This window comes from Acomys minous (genome assembly GCF_964271855.1).
Source record: "Acomys minous genome assembly, chromosome: 11".
Taxonomy (NCBI): domain Eukaryota; kingdom Metazoa; phylum Chordata; class Mammalia; order Rodentia; family Muridae; genus Acomys; species Acomys minous.
In genome coordinates this window covers 79,824,560-79,836,868 of record NC_140492.1, presented here as the reverse complement: position 1 = coordinate 79,836,868, position 12,309 = coordinate 79,824,560, and the positions used below count along the sequence as shown (strand labels likewise).

The following is a 12,309-nucleotide window of genomic DNA, read 5'->3' as shown; positions in this document are numbered from 1 at the left end:
TATACGTCCCTAATCAGAAGGAAGTAGCCTATAGAGGCACACGCCCCCTTTCCCCTCTAACCTTCTTCCTCTCCTACCTAGTATTGGGGGGTTGGAAGGGAGGTGGAGGGCTAAGAATCTATATATAGGAATATAACCAAATAAGCCAACACTTCCATCTCTCCAGCCCGCTTTGCTGTATGCTTTTTTTTGTTAATCTGTTTTTGAGAAAAGGTAAAATATACCTCAGACGGGTCTTGAGGGTCTAAGATGTGACCTAGTAACCTTGAACTCTTAATCTTCCTCCTCCCACCTCCCAAATACTGGAATTACAGGCAGGAGCCACCACACCAGGTAAACACAGTAAAGAGCCTCAGAGTCAGGGTAGCCTGGAATCTGTCTCACAATTTTATATGTATAAGTTACAACCTCAGAGCTGCAATATAAAGTGTATGTGAAAAGGTAGGATTTTTCTTTTGCAAGCATTAAATAGTGACTATAAACTGCTAGGCAGAAGGTAGACATTTGTGAGCATTCATGAAACGCTATGTGAACTTGAGTCCCAAACAGTGAGTCACTGTTCTTTTGTTTGTTTTGTTTTGTATTGTTTTCCAGATAAGGTCTCTGTGTAGCCCTAGCTGTCTTGGTCTCTCTTTTGTAGACCAGGTTGTCCTCGAACTCATAGAGATCCACCTGCCTCTGTCTCCAGAGTGAAGGGATTAAAGTCTTGTGCCACCTCATCTGGCTAGTCACTGTTCTTATAGTGATTTTTTAAAAGCTGGTTGTTATATGGAATAATATAAAATCTCATTGAAAGAACTTATAAATGTTTAAGATATAAGCAAAAAAATCAATAAGATGACAATATTTGTATCAATAGGAACATTATAAAAGTTCAGTGATTAATCAAACAGAAAGTTAGAAAGATCAGTATCAACACACTTTCTTAAATATGGTTGTTTTCCTCTCAGAAGTTAAGAGGTCACTTGCCTGATGCTTTAGTCTTTTAATTGTATATACGACATTTGTTATAAAAATTTTTATTTATGCATTTATTTTATGTTAAAAAATATGCTCTTAATCATTGTGCCATCTCTCTAGCCTCAAAATTGCATTTTTCTTTATGGTAATCTCTAGACCTTTGGGATAGACTGATTTATAGGGGAAATGGGTTAAAGGAGATCAAGAAATAACAAGGTGATATGCATGCGTGGTGGTGCACGCCTTTAATCCCAGCTCGGGAAGCAGGTGGATTTCTGTGAATTGGAGGCCAGCCTGGTTTACAGGGCGAGTTCCAGGGCAGCCAACCATATACAGGGAACCCCTGTCTCGAAAAACAAAACAAAACAAAAACAAAAACCAGCAACAAGGTGATCAGTGAACTCACTTAGGGATACTGCATTAGTCAAGACAGAATAACACTCTAAGAGTCATCATATAGCACCTTTTACGTCTTTGAATAAATGAGCATCTTTTCTCACACTAGACATTTGTCAGAAGCATTTTGTATTTACAACTCTTCTGGGTGACTCAGACCTCCATCCGTAATTCCCCTGAATTATTCACAGCGAAAGAGCTTGGAGTAAAGCCAGAACATTCCTTCTTGAAAGTATACCCAATTCTGGATCAATGGTTTCCAAACCGTGAACCCTGTATCTAAAGCTGCTGCATAGACTTATAAGTAGGATACTGTCTCACTAACGCATAGCAACGACAAATACAGAAGCCATTCTTCAATAAGAGCAAAGGAGAAAAGTTTAAGTAGAAGTCAGTAATGCCCCACTCGGAATGCATGTACGTCCTCTCCTGCCGCCGCCTGCGCCCCTTTCCAGTGAACCCCCAGAACTACTTTAACAGTGTCTGGTGGAAGGAACATAATGCAACTTTCAAGAAACCAGGGTGACCAAACCCTGCAAACAGGAGAGAATAGAAATGCTGATGGGTCGTTGGCACCGAACCCAGTCGTCTCCGGCCTCGCCCAGGAACACTTGGGGACCCAAGGTTGACGTCCACGTTGGATGCAGGTAAAGCGTTGAAGACAGTGAGCATTGCCCCAGGGCCTTCTGCAGCCACAAGGAAATTCGGGCGCCACGAGATAGGTCTTAGGGGTTCAACCCTTGCCTGCTTACTCCTCGGCCCGACAAAGCATTGCTGCTGGCAGCTGGCTGTCCGGAAACACCGGGCCGAGGAGAAGAGAGAGGAAAAAGTCACTTACCAGTCTCCGCGGGCTGCGCGGATTCCGCACGGGCCGGGCATGCTGGCCAAAACCAGGCGGTCTTACAGCTCAGACGGCCCTGGCGACCGCTCGAGAGCGTCACTAACAACCACCCGGAAGTGGTAAAGTGCTTCCGGGGGACGGCGAGCGCGCGGCGGGAAATTATTTCCTAGAACCCAGATTAGTGGCGCCCTGAGTGCCACCGCCGTCGCCGTCGCCGTCGCCGTCGCCGTCGCCACCGCCGTAAGTCGTCGCCCCTACCGCCGCCACCGGCACCGCCGCCCCAAGACGACAACAGCCCGGAGAGCTCGGTCGGCCGGGAAGGTAAAGCGCCTCAGCTCGGAAGACGCCATTTGCTGCGTCCCGCCATCCCCCCCCCCCCACCCCGCAACCCCATCCCACCCCACCCCGCCCCAAGGCCGCGCCTGTGACACCCGGTGGTCCTCGCCGGGCCGCGGTGGCGCCCGGCGCTCGCGCTTGTCCACAGCAGCCTTGTTGGTTCCTTCACGGTGAACTCGGGGCCGGGCGCCCGCGCCGGTGGCCGTGGGCTCAGACCTCGGCCCGCCAGGCAGAGGGCCTGGGGCGTCCCAGCGTCGAGCTCCGGCCGCCGCCCGCTGCCGGGGGTGGAGGGTGGGGGGAGCGGGTGGTGGTCCAGGCGCTAGGCCGCCCGCGTCTCTCGTTTCCATAGAACCGGTAGGATGCCCGCCTCACCCTCTCTTCTGTTTCCAAACCTTAGCTTCCCGGGAGGTGGCCGGGATGCCTAGGGCCTGCCTTCTTCCCTTAGGAGGAAGATCCGAGACGTTCTTTTCTCGGAGTTAGAATTGTTGTTGTTGTTGGTTTGGTTTTGTTTTTTTTTTTTTCACACCGGAAGCAAAATGAGCTTTTTATCTCAGTTGCTATGTAGGCTTTGAACAGCAACTGGTTAACACCTTCCCTAAATTGGGATACTAAGTGATTATGCAGAAGTGTAGTCCACTTTCAGGGTCTGACTAAGTTGACAAACACTGATTTGCCCTAATACTCCAAATCAGGATTTGGGACCTGTGGTAGATGGAACTTGATTTTTAACTCCCTAGGCTCTTTTGTGAGAAGTGACTGTCCTCCACAGAGGAAAAAAAGTGTGAGAAAGTTATCTTGAGACATTAAAAATGAACTGGATTCACAGTGTAAACATAACAGAGACCACGTGAGCTGGGATGTTGGAGTACTCAAATGTTGAGGTGCATTTTGTTGTGAGACAGTATTCAGTAAGCAACTGAACTGTCCCCCACCCCACCCCTGTTTTTTTTGTTGTTGTTGTTTTTTGTTTTGGTTTTGTTTTGTTTTGTTTTTGTTTTTTTGTTTTTGAGACATGGTTTTTCTGTGTGGTCTTGGCTGTCCAAGACTCACTCTGTAGACCAGGGTGGTCTCGAGCTCACGCCTGAGTGCTGGATTACAGGCATCCAGGCGTCGGCACACACCAGGCTAGCAACTAAACTTACATTGGACCTGTTTTCTAAATCTAGATTTTTCTCATGCTTCATCTACCTAAGTGAAAGTCAATTGTATAATTCAGGATTTTTTTTGTTTGCTTGTTTGTTTTTGTGAAGCAAAAAGCTTAGATCATGTTAGTGTGTGAAGTAGTGGTCTATTGTAATTTCTTTTCATAATCAAAATTAAGCGCTCTTAAAAATTCCATTCCATTCATTCACGTTTTCCATGCACTTCCCTTTGGCTTTTAGGAGACCAGTAATATAGCCTTACTAACTGGATAGTATTTTCAGAACGTACCTTAGTGATATTATTCTACAAATCTTTCCACTGCTTAGAAACCATGTTAAGAATAAAGTCAGTTCGTCTTACTCTCCATGAGGTTGAAATAATAAAACTGAAAGACACTGAAGAATCTTTCCTAAGAACAAAAAACTATAGTAGACTGTCACTTTTAATCAATTCCAGCAAAATTATTTTGAAATTAAAAATATATATTATTTTTAAAAATAAATATGTATGAAAAATTCCAATAATTAATTCCAAATCTGTTTTGAGAGGAAAATAATAGAATCTATTCTACCAAAAGAAAAGTAATAGTACTTTTTAGAATATTCCTATAAGTGTGTGAATATTTTAGACATTGATTTTTTTTTCAGAATGATTAATAATTGCTTAAATCTTTGTATTTTGTTTCTTTAAATGTCTCCTTACCCATGAGGTAGATTCTTTTTCGTTAAGTATTACCTTCCTATTGTACTGGCAGAAAGTAGATTGCCTTGTAAATTTGTTTAAGAGAAGTAGATTAAATCTGGAATTTAAGCCTGGTTGGCATTACAGAAAGGCATAGCCTTTTCACAGAAGCAGGCTTATCATTGAATCTTGGTTTCACTGTTTTTACAAAGATGAGAATTCTAAGGTAGGTTTTTATTTATTTTTCTGTCTTCTTGGGACTAGGGACTGATTCAGTGCTTGTTCCCTGCTAAGTCTAAACCGCACTGCTAAGCTGCACCCCTTCCCTCTCTAGCTTAAATCAGGTGTGGTTTCAGCATTCTCACCAGCATCCTGTCTTCTCACCTATGTGGGTAGATAAAGTGAAAACATATATGTGTGCAGATCGTACTAGGTCCATAGTAAGATTTAAATCAATCACTTAATTCATCTCAGACTTGTGCCTTTTTACACAGAAAACTGTTTTTGTGCTGTTTGCATCCTAAGGACTCCTTTAACCCTAAATTAACAGGTGTAGTCTAGCCTGCACCACGTGTAGTGTTGGAATAGCTACACTGGCCTTCCATCTCCTAGTTTGTTCTCCCTCACCACAACCACTCTTTGTTAATTCTCTGCTGCCAAATTTTCCATTAAAGGAAGGAATGACTGCTCCTTTTCCTAAAAGCAAGAATATTTCTCAGATCCCAACACCGCTAGAGACTTCAGGTTTTTTGTTTCAATTTGTCTTCTTTTGTGTGTTGCTTGTGCATGGAACCAATGATCTTACACGTGCTTGGTAGACACCAGTTCCGTGCTGCATCCCCAATCTCTCCAGACCTCTGCCAGATAATTAGTATCATATCACTGAAGGATGGAACAGGAAGTCAAGTGACTTTTTTTTTTCACAATTATTTTGTGCGTGCATGTGTATATCTATTCTTCCATGTGGGTCTTGGGATCATACTCCAGTCTTTAGGCTTAACAGCAAGAGCATTTACTTGCTGAGCCATCTCCTTAGCCCTAACATAACATCTTTTACAACAAATGATGAAGGCCTGCTGCTGAATGATATTAAACACAAAGGCCCAGAAGGGCTAGGATTCCTGTACACCACTTAAAACTAAGCAAAATATGACTCACATAGTATGAGCGTACTGAGATACGAGTGTACGCTTTGCAGTGTTGCAAAGCAGAAAACCAGCGCTTTGGCCATATTCATTTCATTGTAATTTTAAGTTTAAATTTAAACTTACAGTTAAATCTTTCAAGTTTTGAATTCAAAGCAGTAAAGTTACCTGTACTAGATAGAGCCTTGTACATGTGTTACAAACGAACGAATTGTCAAATAATGTGTAATAAAAGGTTTTAAATTGAAATAGTTTCCTATTATAATGGAAACGAAGAGACTGCTATTTTTGCAAAATGTGGTTTGAACACAATGAATATTAGCATGGAAAAATAATAAATTAGCAAAGTATAAGCCCAAATTTTGTTATATGTGCTTCTTTTTCATATACACACAAAACTAGTAGGTTTTTTGGTTTGGTTTGGTTTTGGGTTTTTGGCTTGGTTTGGTTTTGGGGTTTTCTAGATAGGCTTTCTCTGCGTAGCTTTGGCTGTCCTGGACTTGCCTCAAACTCACAGTGATCTGCCTGTCTCTGCCTCCCTGACTGCTGGGATTAAAGGAGTATACCACCACGAACGGCTAAAACAATAGTTTTATAATGTGAAGATTTAAAGATGATTTTAATCACTATAAACTTTGTAGTACTTTTGACATTTTCTGTACTCAAAATGTTGGTTGAAATTAAATCAAAAGTTGGTAAAAATTATTTTAGAAGTAAAAACTTAGTTGTTATACCTATATACCTATATGCATACATATATGTACATACACTCAAACATTATAATGCAGAATAGGGAAGATTTACCCTCACTTTTCCCCAAGGACTTTGTTAGACACCTTGGCTTCTCTTTCCTAAAGTGATTTTTGTTTTTAGGCAACTGTTCACCCTGCCTTTTATCCCTCTCTTACTCCACTGTCCCATAGGGTCACTCTGTATATCCATGCTCACCTCTGCCTCAGCCTCAGACCTTTGTTTTACTACCTGTGTTCCTGCTTTGACTTTCTTTTGTGTTTCCTTGTTTTGGGGACAGCGTCTCACAGGCTATTGCTTGCCTGGAACTCAAATGTAGACCAACCGAGCTGGCTTGAATCAGAGATCCACCTGCCTCTGCCCCCCAAGGGCTGGGATTAAAGGTGTCCTCCACCGGGCCCACCTCTGTCTCTGCTTTTCTCTCTAACTTTCTTTTTTAACATACTATATTTCCATTCTTCAAACATGTTCCAGTGCTTGCATACTGTAAAGAATTCAAAAGTTCTATTTAAAAACTTAGGATAAAAAATATATATACATGATACCAGTAATGAGAACTGTACGTTTCCTGGTGCTTCTGGCTGACACCAACTGTCAAGGAATTTCAGGCATCAAGGATAGGCGGTAGTGAGAGATATTTTAAGAAAGTCCACGCCACAGCAACAGTTGCTTGCTATGTTTAAAGGGCAGCTCTGTTCACAGGCACTGTCTCCTGAGTTTTGTGTTTTGTATGGTTCAGGGTAAGTATATTTTAAGGAATTATTACTATAAAGTTTTTAAAATACTACTACAAAGAACACTTTTATAGCTAGGACCCTAGTGATATAATTTTATTATAAAGATAAACATTTAATTATTGAAAATAATGGTCTCTTTTCTCCTCTTTTATGTGACATTGTCATCTGTATTGGTGTTTGAGAGTTCTGTCTCCCACTCCCTTACCCCACATCGGCTGGAAGATATAATCCTTCCAAGTGTGCTATGAAATGTTTGTTCTTTCCTGTATTAGAAAATCTTTAGTAAGTAAACTCTCAGTCCTCCATGTGTCAGGACATAGCGCCTAGTAAAGTTTAACTCTGCTTTAAATTGCATGACTTATTGAAATGCATTAAGGGCATTTTCATAGTGTTCTCTTTTAACTCATTAGCACATCAGGCTGTTTGTTGTTTACTGTTTTCTTAATCTTGCAGGGAATGGAAGAGCTATCAAACTACTACATATGTGTGTGTGTGTGTGTGTGTGTGTATAAATATATCCATAGTCTATATTGCCATGTTTATGTATATATTACCCCATGTAGTCATATATATTTAATGTCATGTAGGCCATCTTTGTTATACAGTATGATGTTCAAAAATCTTTCTAGGTTATATAAACTTTTACCTCAGGTTGATAACATATTACAGAATGCAATTAAATTAGTCTTGACTTTCTAAAGCCTGCTGGTTGTGTGCATGTCCAGGGTTTACAGTTCTGTGAAAGTTAGCTACCGCACTTTCTGTTTTTCTGATGAACTTGTTAATAAATGTCTTGCATTCTGATTTGTTTTTAAACATGTATACGTTCATACTGTTTGAATCAGGATATTCTATCTTTTTCTCTTTTTCATGGAAAGTTTCGGATTAAATCTTTTCAGAGTAATAAAACTGATTTTAAAATACTTTTGTGCTTTCTACTGTTGTATAGTTGGTCCTGTTTTCATAATTACAAGAATTGTTTAGCAGAAAATGTTACTAAATATATGTAGGGGATTACAGCAATCAAAATGTATATTATAAAGATAATGCTGAAGATGTAAACTGCATTATACATCCTTATTTCAGTAAGTTCAAACGATTTAACAATTATACCTCAAAACAAAATGTCACTTAATTCAAGTTTTAAAGTAGCAATTACTGATAAGAAAAGAACAGTATGATAGATATGTCCTTTTATTTCTAACCTAACATGTAATTTTCATAAAGCATAATCTAGTATTTAAAGCAACTTATTGGTGCTAGCATTACAGCAATCTTACTTTTACGTTGCTTTGAATATCGGTGTAGGAGGGCATGGGGATTGATCCTAGTGTTGCCTTCCTAATAGGCACATGCTCTGCTACTAAGCATCACCCTGGCCCTATTCCAAGTATTCAGGGACAGTCTTTAATGCATCATATTTTTGATCGGTAAGATTTTAAGTTCTAAAAACTACTCTGATCCCTTTTTTTTTCATAATATTGTTTGAAATACCCTGCTAACTAGTTTTGAAAATTTTTTATTTGTCAATACAAAAAAAAAAAACAATTTGCAACATGTGTACTATGCTTAATATCATGCCTTTTGAGATCTATAAAAACACTGGTTAAATACCAAGGTAATATTTAAATTGAGTTTTACTGTTATTTCTAAAACAGCCTATCATTTTCTAAACAAAAATTGTTAAAGGGTTTATTTAATAATTCCATTGAGTTAATGAAGAAGCTTTTTTGCCTAGTTACAGGCATTTGTTGTATAATACAAGTGTAACATTACTATGTAGGTTTAGATGTTTTGGGAATTAAACATTGTTCTTTCTTGCACCACATCATAGTCTTTGTAAAGTTAGTCTATGTTCCAGTGTGTATTATTTGTATTGCCACTCAAGAGCTAGCTATATTAACCTTGAAAATGATTTTTAAAATGAATACAGTAAAGATGCTTGTTCAAGAAACACTTGTATCTTATGTATGAATGAAGGTATTTTATCACTATATTTTTATGAGATACCATGCATGTTAGCATACATTTTATAATTGTGTATTAGCCAAATCGATGCCCTGTATTGAAGGATTTGCTTTGTTTGAAATCCTCATTTTTAAGGATATTTTGTGTTACTTATGTGAGTTTCAGTACTTTAGAGAGCAGATACTGTATGCCGGTTGCCTGTTTTGGAATTAGTTGGCAAATACTGAAGACAAATTTGTTGAGGTCGTAATATCTGCTTCTTTTCCTATTGGTTTGAGAGAGATGGCTTTGTTATGCAGCTCTACTGTGCTTCTTACTATATGACCTATGAGGTGATCTGCCCATGCAGGACAGGACAGCCAGCATTCCTCGAGATGTGACAGAAAGCATTAATGTCAACTGTCTTTGCAGGTACTTAGATGTACTGAGCAAAGCAGAGCGTTTAGGTTTCTCAAGGAGCTTCTTCCAAGTATAATAAAAGATAGAAACAGGAACTGCAGTTGCTTTACCCTTCGGAGCATTATACATGATAAGACAAGGTTCACTCCTAACCCCTTGTGATGGTTTATAGTGAAACTTTCAGTTGTAACTCCAAAATGGGGCAGGGGACGCAGTTGTTCTGAGGTATTAGAGAGCTTTGACTCCAGGACTCCCCTCAGATACCAAAATCTGATCATCTAAATTGCATAGCTTCTTCCATACTTCAAATAATCTCTAAAGAACTTAAAGTTCCAAATCTAGTGTATATGCTATTAAAATAGTTGTTACTTTATTTTGATTATGGAATAGTGTTGAGGAAAAAAAAAAGTCTTTACATATTAGTTCAAATTCAAGGTCCCCCAAATATTTTACATCTATTTTCTAGACGCTTGGAACCCATAGATATGTATGTAAGGCCTTGTTTTAGTCCTTGAAATTAAAATGTTTATAAAACAGTCTTCACTTATTCATGTGTTTGAATTGCTATGTTTATAAAAAGATTTTTCTTTTTTTTCAGGTTTATGGGTTTTCTTTCTTTGTTTTTGTTTCTTGTTGTTCTTTTGTGGTGTTTTTTTATTGAATCCAGGGCCACATTCGTGCTAAGTTATACATACTATGTCCAACATTTAAAGATAACTTTGATTTTTCTGAGATGCCATTGTTTCTTTGAATATTGAGAATAACACCTATTTCTCTTGAATGTGGTGTGAGATCTTATTCTTCAGATATTACAACAGAAAAGAAATGAAAGTTATTGGAATAGCATTTATATGCTGTCCGTGTCATCAGAACAAAACAGACTTTTCTCAAAGTGCTATGCACAGTTCTCATTTGAACAAACAAAAGTATATTCTGTTTAGAAAAATCTATGGATTAGGTAATGCCTTAAATACAAAGTACTTTGTGAACTATATTTCATATGAGTTGAGGTCCCATGAAAATAAACTTCAAATAAACCATGTGGTTTTTCAGTTTACCTTTTGATAAAATTAATACAGACACAAAGAGATGTATTGTGATATGATCAACACATATATACACATATATGCATATATATATGCAAAATGTGTGTGGTGGGGAGAGAGGAAGAAATTAAAAATGTAGGCCGAACACAAAAGTTGGAGTCATTTTATCTGGTACCTGTCTCTCAAATTATTTAATACAAACACTGTGGAAATACGAGTTCTTCTGTAACTTTGGTGACCTGTATATATTCTTTAATTTTGTACACATTTTTAAAACCGCCATGCAACTGATTGTTTCATTGTTCACAAGTACACTTGTTTGAAAAAGTTTCAACAAAAACTCATGCTACAAAACTAAGTATGCTCCTATGTACATGGGCTCTTATTATTGTATGAAGAATCATATCATATTCAACAGTATGTTTTAGTGAAAAGTAATATCATTCTGCAAGCTTTCAATGTTAAAACAAAAATTCACTTTAAGGTTTTGAGAAAATAACTTAAAACTGATTTTTATATTAGCAACTAAATTTAACATCATTATTTACAATTAAGCTTTATATGTTTAATATGTTTCATGATTTTAGCTTTTTAGTATTCATAATTAAGAAAAAATAAGTAAACCTTATGCATTATGTTTAACCTCTGCTCTCTTATGTGTATGTGTGTGTGTGTGCTAGATGGAAGAAGGTGCCACAAAACATGTCATCCAAATGACAGGGTTTAAGATGGAAGAAAAGGAAGCTCTAGTCAAATTACTTTTAAAACTAGATTGCACTTTTATTAAGAGTGAGGTGAGTACATGAACTTACTAAAGTGTTTGACATAGAGTTAAAAAGTAGAATGAAAATACTGGCTGAAGTATTATAAAATTCCCTTTGATGTTGTAAGAATTAAAATTTTTATTATTAAGAAAGTCTCACTGTAGTAACATTGCTTCATGCGGGTTCTTCCCTCCAGAAATATAAAAATTGCACACATCTTATAGCTGAACGCCTGTGCAAGAGCGAAAAATTTTTAGCAGCATGTGCAGCCGGTAAGAAGACTCCCTTTCTATAACTCTTGAAAAGCAAACTCCATGTTAGAGGAAAAATATCTTAAAATTCTGGAAATATATTATGGTTATATCAGATACACATGTGTTATTTCCTTATTTTTAAAAATATTTGTTTGGTTTCTGCTTTATTCTGATTAAACTTTCTAACACATGAAATATATGTTAGGTAGAAAGAAATGTCTACTTTGTCAAAGATACAGCTTTAGTTTAGATGATGTATTTAAGAAGATTATCTTAACAGAAAGATTGGGACAAAGTGCCCAAACCATAAAGCTTTGGTAGACCTCAGCCCTGCAGGCCCTGTGGTACCTGTCATATCTTGTTACAAGTAAGCATGGTTCCCTCTTCCAACTCGCTATCCCTCTGTCTCTGCTGGAAACACATCATCCTACTTTATCACTGAAATACCCATAGCTTTCTTCTATGGTGATTGATTTGTTGTTTCTCAGTCAATCATGGATGTCCTGTCAATTTTTAGGAGTTCATTACCTTTGTGTTCATTACTAACCTTTGCAAACAAAAGTATGTATTGTTTCTGATGTTAAAGACCATTGGTGCCCAGATGAACAGCAGAGTATAATGGTTTTTATAAAGTTCACTGACAATAAATGTAATATAGCATAACAATATTTTGTTATTTAAAAAGTTTAGTATAGGAGGAAATAAACCTAACCCAGAAAAATGAATAGTTACTAAATATAGTTCAAGAAATGTTACATTTTATAATTTAAATTTATATTTCATTTAGGAGCATTTGGAATTATGTCTATGCAGCATAGAAAATATTATATACAATGTTCAGTGATATTGAAAGCCTCTTGGCTTTCATTTTTAAATAATCTTGGCAGTC

General features: G+C 37.9%; 2 protein-coding genes across 7 annotated transcripts in view; one reads left to right on the top strand and one right to left on the bottom strand.

Annotated features, from left to right (window-relative positions):
* The window catches only part of KIAA0825, a 410,640-nt gene extending 408,311 nt beyond the window's left edge, over positions 1–2,329 (bottom strand). For both annotated transcript variants that reach the window (XM_084801930.1, XM_084801929.1), the window contains exon 1: positions 2,195–2,329. The gene's annotated coding sequence lies outside the window, so the exon portion shown is untranslated. The remainder of the gene's footprint in view (positions 1–2,194) is intronic.
* A 43-nt stretch (positions 2,330–2,372) lies between these two features.
* SLF1 (SMC5-SMC6 complex localization factor 1) overlaps positions 2,373–12,309 on the top strand; it is a 56,645-nt gene continuing 46,708 nt past the window's right edge. For 4 of the 5 annotated variants that reach the window (XM_084801935.1, XM_084801933.1, XM_084801934.1 and 1 more), the window contains exons 1-3: positions 2,373–2,518; positions 11,083–11,196; positions 11,363–11,438. In XM_084801935.1, coding sequence (XP_084658061.1) covers positions 11,083–11,196; positions 11,363–11,438 — 190 coding nt within the window. In that variant the 5' untranslated portion in view covers positions 2,373–2,518. Of the gene's footprint in view, positions 2,519–9,078; positions 9,369–11,082; positions 11,197–11,362; positions 11,439–12,309 lie in introns of those variants that run through there. The other variant, XM_084801932.1, reaches the window with a different exon arrangement.